This window comes from Jaculus jaculus, chromosome 1 (assembly GCF_020740685.1).
Source record: "Jaculus jaculus isolate mJacJac1 chromosome 1, mJacJac1.mat.Y.cur, whole genome shotgun sequence".
NCBI lineage: Eukaryota > Metazoa > Chordata > Mammalia > Rodentia > Dipodidae > Jaculus > Jaculus jaculus.
The window spans coordinates 237,751,515-237,773,526 of record NC_059102.1 but is presented as its reverse complement, the minus strand read 5'-3'; the positions used below and the strand labels follow the sequence as shown (position 1 = coordinate 237,773,526).

The window sequence follows — 22,012 nt, the reverse complement described above, 5'->3', positions numbered from 1 at the left end:
TAAATTCTAAGTAGCATTAAAGGGCTATTTTTGCATCTAATTATTTTCTAACATTAAACGAACATTTCTTGAGCACTGGTCAGCATGTAACAGCAAATTTTGGTTTCTTTGGAAATTTTCACTGAATTTGTATGTATTCATATATAGATTCTAACATTTTCATATTCCTAATTTGTCTTAGTCCAACAGAAACTGAAAACAATTTATTACCTAAATCTGTATAATCTTAACTCATTTTTCAAAAGCTTTAACTTACTGTGGATTGTAGATATAACCCACACATCCACAATCTATAACTACATTTAAGTGCATGCAACATTCCTATATAAGGTCATGCGTTAAAAATTGCATTTCAGGAACATATGGAGTAAATATGTGTCCTCTCTTTACTAACCTTAAATGATAAGCCTTAGGAAACTGTTATTTGTCAGTGCTATAAAGCAGATTGTTGCCCAGTGGTTTCAATTATCATCAAAGGATTCTTCACAGGCAGTAATAGTTACATCAAAACCTGAAATTTATTATTCAGGTTCTGCACTGGAGTCTTCACAGTGATTATGTTCCTTTCAACAGAATGCATTTTATGCTGACTTCTCACATTCCTTTTCATCTTTTTATTATTTCCCTAGAATGGCCACCAAGTTAATACGGCTAGTTAATGACAAGAAAAGATATGAGCGGGTTAGTGGCGGCCCCAAGCGGCTGGGACGAGATGTGGAAATGGAAGAAATGATTGAGCAGCTGCAAGAAAAAGTTCACGAGCTTGAAAGACAAAATGAAGTCCTCAAAAACAGACTAATATCCGCCAAACAGCAACTTCAAATCCAGGGTTGTAGACAAACCCAGTACAATCATGTACAGTCTCGTATTAACACTGGGCGTAGGAAAGCAAATGAAAATGCAGGCTTCAAGGAATACCCCAGGAAAGGTAAAGGAAGGTTTTATATGAGATCCTAAACTTAAATCTTAAGAGTCTTACACATAAAACTATGTTTCTGTAGCATTCATGTTTCTGACATGTCTTGCAAAACAGGTTAAAAATAGGTTTGGGGTTGATTTTTGAAGAATCATTGTAACGAAGATTATTTTTAAGAATCATTGGACCATTCACATTTGTTTATTAAAACAGTAACAAAACTATCCCAATGATACACACCTATATGAAACTAGGCATAATTTAGTTGAGTTGAATATGAGTTCTTACTCTTCCACTGAGAAGCTGATTGTTAAGTTCTCTTCCATCTCTAAAAATCATCAGGTCCATCCATTTCTTCACTTTGAGAATAAGTTAAACACCAACCCAGGTTATAATGCAATTGAATTGCATAGACTGGGCTCAGTTTCAAACCTAAATTCTCTCTACTCTCAGACAAAATACTATAATAAAAAGTAAATAAAGGGCCAGAGAGATGGCTAAGCAGTTAAGCGCTTGCCTGTGAAGCCTAAGGACCCCGGTTCAAGGCTTGATTCCCCAGGGTCCATGTTAGCCAGATGTGCAAGGGGCGCACACATCTGGAGTTCATTTGCAGTGGCTGGAAGCCCTGGCATGCCCATTCTCTCTCTCTCTCTCTCTCTCTCTCTCTCTCTCTCTCTCTCTCTCTCATTCTCTCTCTCTTTCTCTTTTCCTCCTCTTCTGTCGCTCTCAAATAAATAAAAATAAACAAAAAATATTAAAAAATAAAGTAAATAAATATTGAAGTAACTTTTAACATGGCTACTACTAGGAAAGAAAAATCAAATGTTAGCTCTAATTGATTTTTGTTAGGATATGCTTCACATAAAGATCAACACCTTTTGAAATATAAAAAATCATGTAAAACTTCAGTTGCAATTCATTGAGGAAAGTAAAAACACTATCTGAACAAAAGAGAAGAAAAAATTTGTAGATTTTTTTCTCCCAAACCAAAATGTTCACATTATCTCTTCCCAAGATAGAGTTCCTTTGAAGTCAGTAAGGCCTCCACACAGGCAAGAGGCAGCTGCAGGACAGAAGGACGTGCTATTCCTAGCTATGTGAGATCACAGTAGACTTGGAATATAATCAAAGCGCAAGGAATTATAAATCAGAAAACATACTCTGCCATCAATTATCCTTTTTATATGGAAATGAGCACTTCTCAGCCTCATCTTCCCCATCTATAAAATGGAATGTTAATAATACCAGATTAGATGAGAGGCCAGGATAGTGGAGCACCATAATGATCATATAATTTAACTTTAAAAGTCACATCTTCTCTGAACCTTAGTATTGCCATCTGGAAACGTAAGTGAGCAAGATGATGTATAAGGTCTGCAAGATCTTATATACTAAGTGAAAATAATGCCCATTTAGACGTAAATGGGAAGCTAGTATTTAAATGACTATTTAAATCAAAGCGATTGACATACATTCCTCTATGTCAAAAAAAAAAAAAGCCACAGAACATCAGTCTTTAAACATGTAACTTACAGAACTTAGTTCTCCCCTATATTTGTATTCTCGTACCAATTTAGAAACATTTCACTGATAGGTCTGGGACATGAAAGTTACACAGTGCCTTCAACTGTGGCAAATATTCTGTCAATCATTCTTCCTGAATGAAACTGAAGCATCACTGCCAGTTTGATATCTTAGCAGCTTCACACTTTCCAAGACTGCTTTGAAACAGAGATAGTCCACGCTGGTCAGGACTGTGTTAGGCTGAGTAAAAACCCCAGACACTCTTGGCCACAGACCCTCCCTCAAGCTGGCTGTAGAAATACTGTCATTCTCTATTTGTACATTGGGATGAATGATGGAAAGCCCTGGCGTAGGTGGAACTTGTGTTCTATATATACAGTCCTTATTATGAAGAACCATTACAACAAAGTTCATGTAGTATGTTTTTTAAATATAACCATTAGTGCCTGTCTCGGTGGCACAGTCTCGTAATCCTATCACCAAGCACTCGGAAGGCTGAAGCAGGAGGATTGGCAGTTTGAGGCAAACCCAGGCTGTATCATGAAACTGGTTTAAAAAACCAAGAACAAAATAGATAAATTAATACACTTAGTAAATCAAGATAAGAACAAATTTTAAGATGTATTTTGAATATTTTTTCATACTTCACTGCTAATGTTAAATTTCCGTGATTATGTAGGAAAAGATTTAAAAAATAACACAACATTATGGCCCAAACCATATAATTGGTCAATTCTAACATAGTAAACTATTTAAATGTTTTAAGCAGCCTCTCCTAGACTTTGATGTAGATCACAACAATAGATATTTAGTGAACTGGAGAGAATATGAGAGCTGGAGAGATGACTTAGAGGTTAAGGCACTTGCCTGCCAAACCTAAGGACCCAGGTTCTACTCTCCAGATCCCATGTAAGCTAAACACACAAGGTGAGGCAAGCGCAAGGTCACACATGCTCACTAGGTGGCACAATTGCAGTGCCTAAGGTCCTGGCATGCCAATTCTTTCTCTTTCTCTCTCTCTCTCTCTCTCTCTCTCTCTCTCTCTCTCTCTCTCTCTTTCTCTCTCTCTCTCTCTTACTCTGTCTCTAAAATGAAAAAAATAATTTTAAAAAAATTTTAAAAGAATATGAAATGGTTTCACTATTCTAAGTAAAATTGTTATTTTTAAATGTATACATATTTTCAAAACATGTACATGGTAAATGCAATTTCATTTGTCAATTTTAAAATGATAAAATGAAATTTCTCATTTTTAAAAGTAAAAGTTTCTAAAGAGAAAAAATATTTTGTTCCTTTATATCTGGGACTATTTAGCATTTGTTACATTTTGCCTTAAACTCTAATAATTTATACATGTAAAGTGGCTCATATAATTAAAAGTGTGTCTCCATTTTCATAATTGGATAATTTAATCATCATTATAAAGCTACATATATCTTGATTCATGACATTGAGAAGCAAGATCACATTATGTGGCTCAAGCTAGCAGAAACTAGCTTCCTGCACCAGCCTCCAAAGTAGCTGAGATGACAGGCACATGCTGCCATCCCAGCACATAAACATACACATGCACATGCATTTGCATACATGCATGCATACAAGTACACACACATATAAAACACACACACGGTCTCACTCTAGCCCAGGCTGACCTGTCTCTCCTACCTCAGCTTCCCAAGAACTGGGATTGTAGGCATTAGCCCTATGCCTACCTTAAAACTATTTTCATCAGAAAAATCAGGTTTGTCCAGCAAGGCTCCATCACACAGAGAAAGCTACTAGCGGTCTTCCTAGGTGAACTTGTTACAACCCTTAAGTCTATTCTAAGAATATTGTGAATACAGTGTTGGTTCAAGGATCAAAATTTATGTTTTTCTATTGCTACTTTACCATAGAATGGCTCAACATAAAGTCTGATATTGTTAACTATTTTGTATATTATTGTTTGTTAATAAAGATGTAATTGGGAATACAAAAAAAGAAAAAAAGAGAAAAATCAGGTTGGGGCTAGAGAGAAGGCTTAGCAGTTAAGGCACTTGCCTGCAAAGCCTAAGGACCCAGGTTTGATTCCCCAGAATCCACATAAGACAGATACACATGATGGTGCATATGTTTGGAATCTGTTTGCAATGGCGAGAGGCCCTGGCACACCCACATTCATATTCTCTGTCTCTAATAAATCAATAAATAAAATATTAAAGAAAAAAAAATCAGGTGAAACTTCAAGGAACTGGTTCTTTAAAAGAAGCCTGTTGATCCATTTGTAACTCACCTTTTTTTTTTAACATGAATGTTCTGGCTGAGGTTGAATTTTAAAAAAAAGTGGCATGACTTAAACATGTAGGATCAAGGGATATAAATTACTAAATATTTAAAAAGCCATTATCAAAAACACTTCAAAAAGTTAAAGTTTGAAAACTCTGACCTTTGTCATTAAGTTTTCATTATAAGGACTTGAACTGAAAATGAAAACTATGATTCCTTCAGAAATTACTACAGGAGTTTTGAATCCTAGATTGAATCAGATGATTTCTAGGTAATATGGTCTCTATAGTGAAATTTGTTAGATGGGCATTGCTTATTACTACATTTCATTTAGTATTTCTTGGTGGCTGAGATCTAGTATTCCTATTGGCAATATATCTCTTAATTCTCTGTACTATGAAACACAGATGTGTTAGTGCTCACTAAGATTTTATTGTATTATAAATATTCTTATGATAGCAAATCAAGGATCTTTTTCCCTAACTTTACTTCTGTAATCATACTTTATTGCTTTATTTTTAGGTATAAGATTCCAAGATGTAGATGAAGCAGAAACTGTGCAGCCCATGCTTACAAAATATGGCAGTAGTTTACTTGAAGAAGCCAAAGGAGAAATAAGAAATTTGTATGGATTCTTTTTCATCGTCATTTTAGAACTTTGTTTATTGACCATGTCTTGCTTTGAACCCTCCCTTTCCTTTATTGTAAATAAAGCTGCCGTGTGTATAATTTGCTTCACAAAAATACAACTATTTCTATAGAGTAGTAATAGGTATTATATGATATGTTTTCAGTAAAATAAGGGGAAGGAATAGCTTATCCAACTGCATTGATGGAAGGGTTTATAGGATCATCTATACTTTACTGTACTATACCATACCATACTATATCCTACCATGCTATACCATGATATTATCACCAAAGGAATGGCCTAGAGTGCATTTATTAAGAATTATTTAGCTGGGCCTTGTGGCACACGCCTTTAATCCCATTACTCGGGAGGCAGAGGTAGGAGGATTACAGTGAGTTCAAGACCACCCTGAGAGTACATAGAGAATTCTAGGTCAGCCTGGGCTAGAGGGAGACCCTACCTTGCAAAACCAAAAAAGAAAGAAAAAGAATGATTTAAGCCGAAGAGGCAGTGTATTCCCAAAAAGTCATGGGTAGTTTTATTTAGATCCTGAATCTATTAGCTCTATTTCAGACCAAAAGAAAGAAAGAAGGAAAGAGAGAAAGAAATAAATGAAGAGGAATGGCTTAGAAGTATGGAGTCATCAGAGCTGGGAGATGGCTCAGGGTAAAGTGCTTACTGCAGAAGCATGAGCTCCCCAATACCCTTGACCTATGAGAAATGTAAATGTGGCAGTGTGTAATCTTAGTACTGGTGAGGCAGAAACAGGAGGATCCCCAAGGCTTGCCAGTTAGCTTGTTTAGTCCAGATAGTGAGCTCTAGGTTTAGGAAGAAATCTTGTCTCAAAAACTATAAAAATAAAAAAAGTTGAAGGGTTGAAGAGATGCCCAGATTTGATTCTCCAATACCCACATAAAGCCAGATACACAGAGTGGTGTGTACATACATCTGGAGTTCATTTGCAGTGGGAGGACACCCTGGTATGCCCATTCTTATTCTCTCTTCTCTCAAATAAATACGTTTAAAAAACTAAAAGAGAGATCAAGTAAGACACCCTACATCAACCTGTGGACCTGTGGCCTATATACACACATATATGCACATACACAATAAAAAAAAAAGAAAGTTTGAAGTTAGGCAGCTGTACTTGTACGAAACAAGGCATATAAATTATCTGAGGATGCACAGCAGATGATCAATACATATTTAATTAGATTCAGCCAAAGTCCAGTCCATGGCCCAGGACATTATCTTGTAAAAAGTGATAGCTTGAACTCTATGTATTTCCAAATCATCACAGTCAATCTATTTCACCATATGCAAAGGCAATGAAGATAAAATGTTTAACTCTTGCTTGCTTTATACTATAATGGAGAACTATCTTTGCACTGATCTTAAATACTCCTCAAACTATAAAACCTTACAAAAGTTCTTTTTTTTTTTTTTCCTCAGAGAAAATGTCATTCAGTCACAGAGAAGCCGAATAGAAGAGTTAGAGCAGTCAGCTGAAATCCTGAAGACTCAGCTGAGGAGAAAAGAAAATGAAGTTGAGTTATCACTTCTTCAACTGCGAGAACTGCAAGCTACAGATCAAAGGTTTGACAACCTCAAAATTAAGATGATTTATTGTGCCATGAGAAGATAAGCTCATCTATGTTAGAATTCTGTTTGTACTTAACATTCTTTAGATAGGCTTGCTTTAGACCTATTAACTACCATAGACTGTGGTGTGAGAACACATTTCTCTAACCTTTGTTGGGTTAAGCAGCTTCTGATGGCTTATACCCTCATTTTGTTTCCTTTGTTAAAGCCCCATATGCCAACACTGCAAGAAGTCAATGCTGTTTGTTTATAGCTACTCAGAGAAATATGGATGACCAGAGCTCCATTGCTAGTATAACTTGAATATAAGTCCAATATTATTTAGGGTTTTTCTTTTTGCAACCTTAAAAGGTTGTCTTAGTAAGTTCCATAATAGGATAGTAGTGTATAACACCCCCCCCCAAAAAAAAAAAAAATACCTGTCTCCTAATACACCAAGCTTATCTGGAAGTCTGCTCATTGTTGTAGATTATGGTGGGCCCTAGCAATGGTTTCCACCTTTACATGTGTGACATAAAGCGTTATATATTTTCTTTTATGTCCTTCTTTGTCATTCTGTGGTTCTAACTTCCCATGTGCTTGCATCATGCTCTGACAGTATGCTTACTGTAGGATTTTTAACACAGTGTTTCTTGAATTCTCCCTCCCTGTCTTTTTCTTCTACCTCCTTCACTTCCCCCCTCCCTCCCTCCCTCCCTCCCTCTGTCCTTCCCTCCTTCTCTTTCTCTTACATTCTTCCTTTCTCTTCTCCCTCCCTCCAGGCCTGAAACTCATGCTGTAGCTCACTCTAGCTGCCTTCAAACTCATGGCAGTCCTCGTACCTTCCCAAGTACTGAGATTGCAGGCATGAACCACCATGCCTAGGCTTTTTTTTTTTTTTCTTCATCACTTTTTATTTCTTCCTTGTTCTTGGTTTTTTATGGAGTGGGGGGAGTTAACCAAGCATTCCCAAGATCAGAGAAGAGTATATAGAACTCTTAGGTATCTCTGACTCCAACAGCAATTAACATCTTATGCATCGTTATTTCTTCTGTTCATATACCTTTATTTTCTTCAGTTAATTATCCCTAGCCATACTGTGCCATAAATATTTCATTATGTGTCTCTGTCTAATTAAGAATTTTTTAACATGACCACCATGCCCCATCACACCTAACAATATTGACAGTCATGCTTTAATATCATCTAGCAGCCAATTTATATTCAAACTTGCCTAAATGTCTTTCTATGGTTCATTTCCTTTGGAATCCTAATAAGGTCCACACATTATAATTGGTGGTTGTGTCTCTGTCACATATCTCTTAATCTTTTTTTAAATCAAACTTAGTTGCTCTACTTACTTTTCCCATTTCCCAATTTATCTCCTATTATCCATATGTAGCCATGTTCAAGATTTCCTATCTTTTCATTTAAGATTCAATGTTTAGACTGCTCTTAACAAATTAAACTTATATAATATATATGAAGAAACTAAGAAAAGATGCATATCAGACTTTTTTTTAAGTAGACTGAAAAAAATGTATGAAAACCTTTCTATCTAAAAGATTTAAATCACTGAAGTAGACTTAAAACACATACAACATGGCTCGGAATTTTGCGAAAGAGGGTCGGAAAGATTGTTAGAGCCACAAGTTGGAACATTATGCACAAAAGACATTGCCTCTTCCCCATAACTGATGGCTGCCCCCACAATGCATGACCCACAGTCCCCATGGGGATGACCTGCATCTCCAACATGGAGGGTTCCTTTGTAAAAGGGACAGGGAGGAGGGAAAGGATGGTACCAACATGTGTTGTTTACATACTAAGTATGTCCATAACTAATAAAAACAAATTCAAAAAAGATTTAAAAGGTGATTTATATGCACATTAAAGTTTGAGAAGCCTTGGCCTGCAAGACAGCCTCTGAGTGTTCTGTCTGATCTTAGGCACCGCATTATGAGAAACTGTATAAGCAGAAAAGAATTCATTCATTCTGTAGTGATAAACACCTAAGGAAAAGTCAAAAACAAAATTTTACAAAATTAGTATAACATTTAATAATTTCTATTTCTAAAAAGACAGCTATGTTATATAAGAAAATCCTAATGTCTAGTGACATTATATATCCTCCTAAGTGCAGAGCAAACGAAACATGAATATTTTTAAGAATTATATTTAAATTAGAAGACATAATTTGAACCCTGGCTTTAAACCAATTTAAATACTTAGGGCTTAACCATTTTCCCCCAGGAAGAACTGATTTAGTCTCAGCCTTCTTGGAAAATCAAGAAATGGTTCTTTGTAAGGAGCAGTGCCTTAGGACCAGACTGCAACAATGAGTATGCTATCTTAGAATTATCAGCAGCCATGCTTAAGACATTTGAATAGAAAATTTCACTTTAGCCAAACTCAAGCTGGAAGCCTGTCCCGATGAGCTTTACTTATCATTAGGTACAAGTTTGTCAGGAGCTGCATTCTCTGTTATAATTCTCAAGTTCCCAGACAGTAGGTTGACTGTGTTAACTGTTCCCTGCCCCAGATGGATATGATCATCTCAGAGCTAAACTTTCAGAGTTAATTGAAAAGGAGATCCAGAAATCTTTCAATCCTAGGATAGAGCAGAGCAAAAAGAATGATAGACAAGGTCACATGCTTTTCTGCTATAAATTTAGCCAGCAAAAGACAACAGCATATACACAAAGAAGGCTTTACCTTAAAAAGTAAAACAAAACCTTCCTCAGGGGACTAGAGGTATACTATTCTTTTGAAAAAAGGCAGTTTTTTTTGTTACATCGAGAATTAGAACCAGAAACAAAATTAGTATTATAGGCAAAGGAGACTTTTGTTACAGAATCCAGAAAAATAAACCAGGTTGTATCCTACCTCACTGATCGTATAAAACTGAAAATCTAACATGCTATTTGCTGTGAAAGAAAGATACTGCTGGTGAATAACATTGTTTCTTAAAATGCAATTTTTGAAACTGAAGAAATAACTTAAAAAGGGTCTTGTAGGGATTTTTAAAATGTTTACACGTAGCTCAAAATTTTATGTATTGCAGCAATTTTTGAGGCTAATGGAAAATTATTTTTTTAATGTTGGGGAGAATATAAAACTTGGTGTAATTTACTGTAAAGAAAAATCATAAAATGGAAAACATATTTGAACTTCTCTTTCACGGATACATTATTTCAGATTTGAAATACTAGAAGTCTGATCTGGATGCTGGACGCCTTGTTCTCAAACATGAACCTAGCATAGTTGTAATCTTCAGAGTGGCGATGTTTGATATTTATGGCAAAGAGCCTTTCATAGACTATTACAGAAACTCTCCATAGTATGTGTTTAATAGACCAGTTTGGTTTGGCATCAGCTTGACATAAACTTTTGGTTATCCAAAGCCCTTAATTGCTTTGAAGTAAAATCCCAGTGCTGCTCCTTTTTATTAAAATCATGTTTTTTCCTGTTGTTGTGGTCTATTTTGGAATATAGAGTTGTGATTTTTGCATATGTTCTACATAATGCCTCATTAGCAAAAAATCTTGTATCATTTACAAGTAGCCTGAATGTCTGTGTTGTTTTGAACAAAAATCCATATTAAAATTTAAACAATATAAAAATGCACATTTTCTGCTTATTAAAAAGGCTGTCTTAAATTAAATGCAAAGCAGTAACCAGTGAACACATGTACATGAACATTAAAATCAGAATGATTTTACCTTTTACTGACTTTTTCAACTCCAAAAATATTTATACTCTTAGTAAATATGTAACTAGTTTGTACTGCTGTTGTGTTTTTTAATAAATGTTAGTATATTTACCTTCTTAATTAAAAATCATGTAAGTGCCATTGTGTCCTAGGGGAAGAAATTTAACCCATATATATTTCACACACTCTGACTTGCCCTCTTCCCTTTGGCAGACAGCAGACTGTCAAATCTAAAACCAACAGGCCTTTTGCAGCCATGCATTATAAGAAACAGCTTGGCTTAAGGCCTCAGTCTTACAAGATTACTTCATAGCACTGTAAGTTATTCAGAAACTTTTCATTTTTGTAAAAGAGAAAAACTACACAACAGCAGAAAAAAAAATAGTAGGGTAAACACACACATATTTTACCCATCAACCTATCTATATGGCACAGCAACCTGTCACTGTCTGCAAGCTATGCACAAACCCTTGCCCTACCTCCTCTCCCCTTCCCCCTTCTCTCCTCCTTTTTCCCTCTTTACCTCTTTCTCCCTCCGTTTTTCCTTCCCTCCCTTATTCCTTCCCTGCCTCTTCCTTTCCCATCTCCCTCTTTTCCTTTCTTCCCTCTCTTACTCCCTTTCTCATTTGAAGGGTCATTTATTGTTTCACTCTTCTTTAAGAAGCTAGGACATCCTCCTCTATAACCGCTATTCAGAACAGTTAACAAGGAATGAGACAGCATCATCATCTAATATCAGACCATGTCTGTTTCCAGGTTTCTCTGATGGTTCCAATGTCCTGAATAGCTGTTGTTTTTTCAGCAGTGACTTCTATCTTGTTTTATTTTAAGTAAGGATTATGTGTTGCATTTGATCGCCATGTCTTTTAAGTTTTCTTTATTCTAGAATGCTCCTCTCCTCTTTTCCAGTTTACTGACAATTGTGTGCAGAATGCCATTCAATTTGGATTTGCCTGATTGCCCAGCCCCCTAATTTAGAGGGCACATCTGGTTCTGTGATAGAAGAATAACTGGGGCTTGGGATAACCATGCAAACATTATTATGCGGGGGGGATAATCTGAAATTTTAAAAAAATATATTCACCAAGCTTTCACTGTTGTTCTTATTAGCATAGAATTTGTCCAATGACAGTAACTATACCCAAATACCATTTATTTTATTCCTGAATTTGTTATTGTTAATATTTTTTGAGATATTTCTGTATGGCAGCTTGACACATTTTCCCAAAACTTTGTATAAACCTTGGAAATCATCCCCCATGTAATTAGTGTATTCATGTTACACACGGCAGTGCAAGGAAAACTAAAGCTGACAACCATCTTAGGAGGAGAGAGTAACATAAAATGATGGGGAAGACTTTAGCTCTTCAAACTAGACTTGAGGGCTGAAGGGGTGTCTTAGCAGTTAAGGCGCTTGCCTGCAAAGCCAAAAGACCTAGGTTTGATTCCCCAGGACCCGCATAAGCCAGATGCACAAGGGAGCGCATGCATCTGGAGTCGTCTGCAGTGGCTAGAGGCCCTGGTACGCCCATCCTCTCCCTCTCCCTCCCTCCCTCCCTCTCTCTTTCTCTCTCTCTCTCTCTCTCTCTCCCCCCTCTCTCTCTCTCTTTTTCTCTCTCTCCCTCTCTCTCTCTTTTTCTCTCTCTCCCTCTCTCTCTCCCCCCCTCACTCTTTCACTCTTCCCCCTTCCTCCCTCCCTCCCTCCCTCCCTGCCTATTTCTGTATCTCTCTTTAAAATAAATCAATAAAAATAAAATAAAAACTAGACTTGATGCTTTACCTATTAGCCTCACTTAGTTACATCACCTGTTAAATGAATACATTGAAATGGGGAAATGGTTCTGTCCTTTGTAAACTAATGTGTTCTCTCTAGGGATCTTGTGTTTCTAGAACATTTGCCACTATACTTGTTAATTTTTTAATGTTTCACTTTGTATTCATCAAAGGTCTGTTCCATGCCATTAATTTTCTCTAATAGTTTTGAAGGAACTTATTATAAAACAGCTGGATTGGAATAATTGTGTAAGAATATAAAATCAAGGCTTGAGAGATGGCTTAGCTGTTAAGAGCTTGCCTGTGAAGCCTAAGGACCCTGGTTTGAGGCTCGAATCCCCAGGACCCATGTTAGCCAGATGCATAAGGGGGCACACGCGTCTGAAGTTCGTTTGCAGTGGCTGGAAGCCCTGATGCACCCATTCTCCCCCCCTCCCTCCTTCCCTCCCTCTCCCTCTCTTCCTCTCTCTCTCTCTCTCTCTCTCTCTCTCTCTCTCTCTCTCTCTCTCTCTCTCTGTCACTCTCAAATAAATAAATAATAAACAAAAAAATTTTTTTAAATAATATAAAAACAGGGATGGAGGATGGCTTAGCAATGAAGCCATTTGCCTGCAAAGCCAAAGGACCCAGGTTCTATTCCCCAGGACCCACATTAACCAGATGCACAAAGGGGCACATGCATCTGGAGTTCATTTGCAGTGGCTGGAAGCCCTGGTGTGCCCATATTCTCTCTTTCTCTCTCTCTCCCCTCCCCTTTTTCTTTCTCAAATTAATAAAATATTTTTAAATAATATAAAAACAATACAAAACCAATTTCACTTCATTTTTACAGCTTCCTACTAACTACAAGCCCCAGATTCCCTTTCCTATCACTCTGAATCTCCAATTAAAGGTTATTAAATTTGATCATAAAAATGGCCATCTGCAGATAATGAGCCAGGATTTGGATTACACTTATCTCCAACCAGTCTTGAGGAATATCCCATCTCTTCATACAGTTATGACTACATGCATGTAGAAAGCCTCACAGGATGTCCCCCTTGTACCTATGGATGATTTTTTAAAAACTGACTTGACAAACAAATTTTGTACTTGATACCATAAATGACTTGATAACTTATCACCAATCATAAAATCTTTTCAACATTTGGCCTCAACTTAGCCCTTTTACTTCCAAAATATGAATGATGTCACATAGTATGAGCACTTTCAAGCAATTCCTGGAATTGGCGATGGTTAAATCCCTTAAGAAATTCAGTATGATGTTTTGTATAATCTTATCAATATTTAATCATTTTGCTTAAAACTGCCTTGATGTACTATGCAAGTATCCTTCATTAAACATTACTTTGGGGCTACAAAAAAAAAAAAGGAAAATACTGACTTAATTTATAGTTTGACCCAACACAACAGAAAAGTTATGATCCATTGGCAAGTACCATACACAGACACCTTTTGTTCCTTTATGCAGTCTTAAATCAGGAAGCTATTTGTACCTGTGATCTCAAGTGGCAGCTTTGAGCCAAACTATTAACATTCAAATATACTCTTCTTGGAAATTTTAGTGAAGGTTTATTCTATTCAATTTACTAGCAGCTTCTGTAGTCCTAGTCAGAAGACCCTTGCTTGAGGTGTTGTGTTGTGTTTTGTTTTGTTTTGTTTTGTTTTGTTTTGTTTTGTTTTGTTTTGTTTTGTTTTGTTTTGTTTTTCTGTATAACAATGGCCTACATGCCTTTCATCAATCTCCTCACAGAGTATGTACCATTGTTTAAAAAGAAAAGAAATATTTTTTAACATTAAGGTTTGTTTTAGCTTTATGTTAGATTTAACCAGACTAAAACTATGACTCAAAGAGATCCTTTCCATTCTATTTTATAAATATTTGACCCAACTACTTCCCAGAATCTCACAGTTCAGTTTCTGTGTAATATAGCCTTCTTTTCTAAGTAGCAGTACATACTATATTATAACATTTTAGACTCTAAAACTTGAGAGGATTCTTGTAGCTTTAATAATCCTTATGTAACAAAGAATGAAGTGTTGGTGGGGCAGTGGAGAGGAGTAGCATGTTCAAGGAATGAAATATATGAAACTTTCATTGGAGCAAAGAGCTTTGTTTTGTGAGCTTCCATACTAGGCAGTACATTACATAGCAGCACAGAAGGGTCTCCTCTGCCCGCCCATGTGTGTGAGGTGTTATGTTTCTGAATTTATGGTGGCACCAGTAGCACAGCCGGAGTCAAGTGTTTTCAAGGCTTCCATTAGAAATTCCTTTTTCTAGTTTATTGCTTGACTGTTTCAAATTATATGAGAGAAACTTGGCACACAGGTTGTTGAGCTGGATTACTTTTTTCAACATAAAGTCCAATTTATTTCAGCTTGTTTTTAATCTAGAGATGAGCCAACAATTCTTCTCATAGTTTCAGATTTGATCATAATTGTAAATCATGTCTGTAAAAAAGAAATCAAAAAAAATAGTCACAACATTTTCCAATGTAATTGTAGTTTTTTGAAAACCCTTGTTGAAATTTTTGAGAAATTTATTTTTACAAAGCATTTAATTAGTGTGCTTAATATCTGTTTGCAGATTATTTCACCACGTGTAATGCAGCATGTACAAACTGTGGCATGACTGTCACCGTTCATCTGAATGCTTGCTTGCACCATGCATTGTTCTTTCTGTTGACATGTCAGCCTCCTACACATGTTCTGTTCCTGTTGTGGCTTGTTATAAGCAAACAAAAGTATTTCATTGAGATCTTTTAACTGCTAATACATTAGCACTGTATCTCTTTTTCAAAGGAACCCAGCCTGAGGCCTGGCTCCATAGGCATTTAAGTCTTGGATTGTCCACCTCTTGCATCCAACATCCTTCTCATACTCTTTATCAACTCTCCCTGCCGCCTTATCACCTCCATCCTTATTCTTTTCACCATAATTAATCTATGTGAGAAGATTAAGCTGATGGTCAATAGTGAGTTGATTTCATTGTATACCTTGAACAGCGTCAGAGTTACCACATTGCTGATTTTGACTTGTATGTACTTTTAAACTCCAGGGAGCTTAGGAATATTCTCAATAAAGCATCAGTCAGTTAACCACTAGAATTTTTTTAAATACACTTGCTCATTCCTTACCTTACAAAGAAAAGCCAAAGTTGAAAGCTGTTGTTTCTGTGACTCTATGTAGCTGAGTAGATTGTTGAAATTAATCTGTTAGTAATATAAATTTAGAGTTAATTTTTAAATATATTTGATTTTCTCTTAGAAGACAAAACATCAGAGATATTGCCTATGTTCAACCCCTAGCACTCCCCCACTTTAAAAAAAACTGAAACAAATATAAGAAATATTTTAATTAATAACTTAATTAATTTAATTAATAAATATTTTTTGTTTATTTTGATTTATTTATTTGACCGTGACAGAGAGAGGAAGAGACAGATTGAGAGAGAGAGAGAGGGAGAATGGGCACTCCAGGGCCTCTAGCCACTGCAAATGAACTCCAGACGCGTGCACCCCCTTGTGCATCTGGCTAACGTGGGTCCTGGAGAATCGAGCCTTGAACCGGGGTCCTTAGGCTTCACAGGCAAGCACTTAACTGCTAAGCCATCTCTCCAACCCTTTAATTAATAAATATTTTTAAGCCAGGTGTGGTAGTGCACACCTTTAATCCCAGCACTTGGGAGGCAGAGGTAGGAGATTATCCTAAGTTTGAGGCCACCCTGAAAATACAGAGTGAATTCCAAATCAGGTTAGAGCAAGACCCTACCTTGAAAAGACCAAAAAAGAAATTAAATTAAATTAAAGATTTTAAATTATTTGAGTCATACTTGGTCCTTCCTTCTCAATAAATGTCACTCACTATTAAGTGGTTAAGCCAAATAATTCTAAGGTAAATAAGTAAGTTGTATTTTGGCTTCAAAATATTTTTCCATATTTAGGATTGAAAGGTATTTTTTAAGCCTTATTTAAAGTACATTGTTTTTCATATTATATGTATTTTAGTGAACAAATATAGCAAGGAGGGGAGTGTTAGTAAGCACACTGTTGAATTTGTACTAGAAACTGCTACACAGCGTGTTTTAGACACATAATTATTTTAACACTGTGTTAAGACGGTGCCCTGGGAAGGATCCAGGTTCTTGGACTTGTTTGTCTTCTATGCAAGGACAACTAACTGTCCAATGCCAAAATACAATGAACTTTCAAATATCAAAGAGGAAAATTAAGTATTTCAAGTCCTCAGCTGGTTTACAGATGTGTGAGCTTTGTAGTCCATTTGCTGGTTCCAGTAGGGCATTGTGACAATTTTTCCAATATGTGTATACTAGATAACTTTTAGAAGTAAAATTACTTATTTTAAATGCTGAAGTAATTTTCTGAATTTTAAATTTTTATATCTATATTTCTTTAAAACTAAAGTCTGACTTCACAATTTAAAAGTAAAACATTAAGTCAAGAAACATTTTCTGTCAGGAAAATAAATGCCTTTTGAAAACAGGTATTCATTTAGATCTGTGATTAACCTTTAACAAGATCTTCCTGTTAAATTCTGCGTTTGCTTTAATCTCAGTAGGAAAAATACAAAATAGTATTGCAGCATATAGAGTTTCGATATACCCTATGGACATCAAATAATCTCTTACAGCTAAAGGCACATCTGCAACATATTTAAATGCCAGCTTTGGGCATTATTAGTATAAAATGCTAAGTCACTTTTTTGGAAATAGTTTGAAAAGTTTAAACTCCAAGAGGAAACTCCAATAAATGATAATCTTATGGTATTGTTGCTTCAAGGGAATAGTAGAAAAACGAAGGGCTCTAGTGCCTATTTTTTATTTGGGGAAAGGCAGCATGATAGTCCTTCTCCAAGTACAGGGAAATGCTGCTGGCGAGGCGCTGCTATGCTGAAAACTGATGTGTTTTCATGCCAGCCTTCAAGACATCCTAAAATTACTTTAGGTCTCTGCTGTTTGCTATAGAGCCAACGTTATCATCAGGTTTGGGTGCTCCCTTAAGACTCAGAGTATCTGTCTGTACAAGTTCAAAAACTGATCTGTCTAAAAATAGTGACTTAGCATTTTCTATTAATAATGTTGTAGGATATGTATAATAATTTAAGATCCTTAGCGACTGATATACAGGTAAATAAACTGTGACTGTTGCTTTGTGTTTTATTCTTTTTTGTCTTTCACTTAGATTTTTTTACTTTTGTCTTTTTCTTAAACATAAATGTGAAGGTCAAATATTCGAGACAATGTAGAAATGATTAAACTTCATAAGCAACTAGTGGAGAAAAGCAATGCTCTTTCAGTAATGGAAGGAAAATTTATTCAGCTTCAAGAGGTACTGTGATAATTTCATTATACATAGACAAAAATTATTTAAAAATTATATTTGTGTTTTTGGATAATTGTCATTACAGTGAAAGTTAATTTTTAAGCTAGGCATGGTGCCACATACCTTTAATCTTAGCAGTCGGGAGGCAGAGATGGAAGAATCACCATGAGTTCAACGCCACCCTGAGACTAAATAGTAAATTCCAGGTCAGCCTAGGATAGATAGAGTGAGACTCTACCTCAAAAAAAAAGATAATTTTTAAAGATTACTATATTAAATATATATAATTTATCAGCATATGCTGTTATTTATAACTCAATTACTAAAAAGTTAACAGCTTAGGCTTTTATAAATATCTTTATCATCTTAAAAAGTACATCCATCATGTGATTTTACTCCTTTTTCTGAATTCATTATGGGTTCATAGCGCTGTACTTGGACATATCTTCACTTCCACTCATGTATAAAATATCAAAGATAGACCAGAGTTATGATTAGATCAATAATTATGTTCTGTTAAATCTTTCTTTGATGTGGATTTTGTTTATTTTGAATTTTTTTGGTCTCTACCATCATCCGAAAATACTTGAGTACTCATGCCAGCAATCAGTGTATTTAAGTTGATAGTACTTAGGTTTCTGTGTCATTAGGGTTGCTTTTTAAATGACTGTGCCTACAGGAAAGTGCCCTCATTCGGCTCCTGTTTATTGGCACTACATAGTTAACAGAAGTCTTGAAATTAATGAATTGCAAAACATACCAGATGATTAAAATTTATATCAAGCAATGCTCTGTTTGAAGTACTGAGACAAAAAGTGGTATATTGATGTAAAGCGTTGGGTCATATGAAGCCTAAGTGTGCTTCTAAATAGCTAAATATTTTTAAACAATTCTCTGAATGATCTTTTCCATCCTGCAAGAACCTCCTTAAATGCCAATTACCAACTTCTATATCAATACACAAGCTTGTAAGAGAGGAAAATGATTTAGTAAGTGGAACTGGTACCATCGTCTACATCTAGACAGAATGAGAAAACAAAAACTACATGTAGCCATATATCTAAAGTAAGGAATTAAGAAAGGAAATGAAAAGTTACTTTATATTTTTTATCATATTTACTCTTGAATTCCATTTAATAGTGACCTCACGTATCTGCTCCAATACCAATACAGTACTGCTGCTGTACAAGCACCTCCTTTGGGAACTGTCAGAGTAAAGATTTGAGAGGTTGGGTCTGTCAGCCTTAGTGAGGTGAGAAGCACTGAGGATGCTCACTAAAGGTAGTGTTCTACAATAATACAAGAGCAGCAAAAATTAACCTGAAGTAACCCAATAAACAGGTTTCTTTCAAATGAGCTGAGAATAATTCAAATAAAACTTAAGTGACTTGAACGGGAAGATGAGGCATTGCATGTTATGGTCATATGGTCTCTTTGAAAAGACATTTAGTTACCTTTTTAAGTATATTAGATTGAATATAAAGCACGTTCGCAAATAAGCTATTCTTTAAAATTAGGAGTTTGTCACTATTTTGCTGAACTCAAAAACTTAATTGTATTAAAATCAAAAGCTAACCACCTAGAATTGTTTATATGTGATGGCAGATTCTTTCAGTTTGAATGTCAGCGGTCAGCATTTTTAACCCATGCTGAAACATTTTTAGATAGCAAATCTAACCACTATAAACTGTAGTAAAAAGGAAAAAGAAAATCGTTCCTAAACCTAGTTTACTCACTGGTCATGGTTAACAAGTGAAAAACTAGTTACAAATAAAGGACAAAAACAGTTACATCATATGCCTACTAAGTAACCCTTTATTTTCTTTCTCATGTCACACTTAAGTTGAGAGTATCTCCCCACTATAAGTAGTACACATGACTTATTTATGATCTGAAGAATAAACTGTAAAGTGAGAACTTCAAAAGTAAATTCTCTTGAGAAGGCAGGCTTATGACTATTTATTCAAAGCATAATCTAAAAATAATACTTATATTTTTTTTTTCCTTTTTGGTTGTTTTAGAAGCAAAGAACTCTCAGGGTCAGCCATGATGCCTTGATGGCAAATGGAGACGAGCTAAACATGCAGCTTAAAGAGCAGCGTTTGAAGTGCTGCAGCCTTGAGAAGCAGCTCCAGTCCATGACATTCTCTGAAAGAAGAATAGAAGAGGTAAGTTCCCACCGCGTCTGCTCATCTGCTGCCTGAGAACTCAAATACTGTGTTTCAAATACTGTCTTTATTTCAAAATCCTAAGCTCTGTACATAGTATTTGGAGTGCAGCAAAATTCAGCAGTTAATACAACATGAATGACAAATTCATGCTTGGAAATGCCTGCAAATATTCTGATTAAAGATCCTGGAGAAAAATGAAAATACATCTGATGTCAGATTACCTATGGAACTTAACTTTATTAAATATGACAGCTTATTAGTCATTTGAGTTACATACCAAAATGAAATTATAGGATAGCATATGTTTCTGAGGAGACAGTCTTACACTCTGCAATATCACCAATTTTGTGAAATTACCTATTTTTTTTTTCTGGGAAGTTGTTTGAAAATCTATCCTTCTATTATTGTTGCTGCTTGTATCTCCCAGTGAGCACGTTTATTTTCTGTAGGCTGTTAAACTTTTTCCTAAGGAAAGTAAAAATGAAATAAGTTGCATACCTCTGTTCTGATCTCATGAGAATCTTTTACTATCTCATACTGACATCAAAAAAGAATATTGAGAATAGAACTGAATTTTAAATAATCTGTTCCATTGCAAAATAAGTGTGTGTGTGTGTGTGTGTGTGTGTGTGTGTGTATGTATATATACATATGTGTGTATGTATGTATATATATATACCACAAATTTTATTTATGATTAAAACTTTAAATGCTCAAGTATAGCAATCTGCATTTTAGTCATAAAGATCTAATTGCTGTTCCAAGTTTATTTATGAAAATATTACTCTCACTGGGATAAAAATAGGAATATACTTTGTTCATAAGATTTGTTACTGGCTGTTTGTAAATTCCAGGTAACATGAGAAATTGTGTCTTCAGATTAAATAGTGATTAGAACAACTTGTTTGAGCTATGAACTCCAAGAAAAGCTAATACTTTTATTTTTTTTATGGGCCAATTGGAAGTTAATGCAAAATGAATATAATGATGGAACTCATCTTGGTAGAAAGTAAAAATATTATGTTTCCAGAGACTTAACAGAAAGCTCTTAACACATTTTTTATTGAGTTCTGGCACATGTTGCCATAAAGTAGTGCATACGTTTCTACTAAATTAAAACAGGAATATTAATTTCATGTTTATTTAACAATGTGGAGAAAATCAGTGCTGAATTAAATACAGACACTATACGTGGTCTAGTTAGCATCTGCAGTGTGGAACTGGGGACTGAAATATACTGCCCTCTTTCTCGTGGTTCTTTTATCCATGTAGTTTGATATGATAATCACCTAATGTGGAATTTATTTTCATAGTTCAACGTGCTGACCACTATACCATGCAAACTCTTTGTAATTTTATTTCGTTTTAGCTGCGGGATAGAATTAATGATTTAGAAAAGGAACGAGAGCTTTTAAAGGAAAACTGTGATAAACTTTATAACAGGTAAATCATGAACCCATGTGTTTTTTATTCCCTTGCTTGAACTTTTTATTTAATCAAAGTATTTGTTGTCAGAATATGTAATTTTTATTAAAGAATTAACAATAAATCATGGAAAAATACACTGCTTTATAAAAGAAAATACTGGTTTGAGGAGATGGGTCAGTGGTTAAAGGCATTTGATTGCAAAGCCTGATGGTCCGGGTTTAATTTCCCAGTGCCCACATAAAGTCAGATGTACAAAGTGGCACATGCGTCTGGAGTACGTTTGCAACAGCAAGGGACCCTGATGCACTCATACTCACTCTCTCTGTATCTCTTACTCTCTTTGTCTCAAATAGATCAATGAAAATATTAAAATAAATAACATAAAAGAAGCTTTTGTAAGTCATCGCTAAGAAGTTTTTAACCTAACCAGTAGTCTGTTACCATGCAGAACAAGCACTGTTAGTTACTAAACACAAACTACAGGCTAGTAAATGCTACATGGGATACTCTACATTCAGTTGTGTAAACTCCTTGGAATATAGGTACTTTAAATGCCCAGATTCCAAACAAGGAAGATAAAACAAAAAAGAAATCCCTTTAAGAATATTTTATGAACTATTAGAACTTTGGTTTGAACCTTCTTTGGTCTCTCCACTGGGCTTACCAGCT

The 22,012-nt window shown here is 35.4% G+C and overlaps 1 protein-coding gene across 7 annotated transcripts in view; it reads left to right on the top strand.

Annotated features, from left to right (window-relative positions):
• Positions 1-22,012, top strand: part of Rpgrip1l (RPGRIP1 like) — a 126,957-nt gene that overhangs the window by 7,891 nt on the left and 97,054 nt on the right. For all 7 annotated transcript variants that reach the window (XM_045152937.1, XM_045152960.1, XM_045152967.1 and 4 more), the window contains 6 exons: positions 630-928; positions 5,228-5,330; positions 6,789-6,932; positions 17,645-17,750; positions 19,766-19,912; positions 21,285-21,358. In XM_045152937.1, the coding sequence (XP_045008872.1) occupies positions 630-928; positions 5,228-5,330; positions 6,789-6,932; positions 17,645-17,750; positions 19,766-19,912; positions 21,285-21,358 (873 nt within the window). The remainder of the gene's footprint in view (positions 1-629; positions 929-5,227; positions 5,331-6,788; positions 6,933-17,644; positions 17,751-19,765; positions 19,913-21,284; positions 21,359-22,012) is intronic.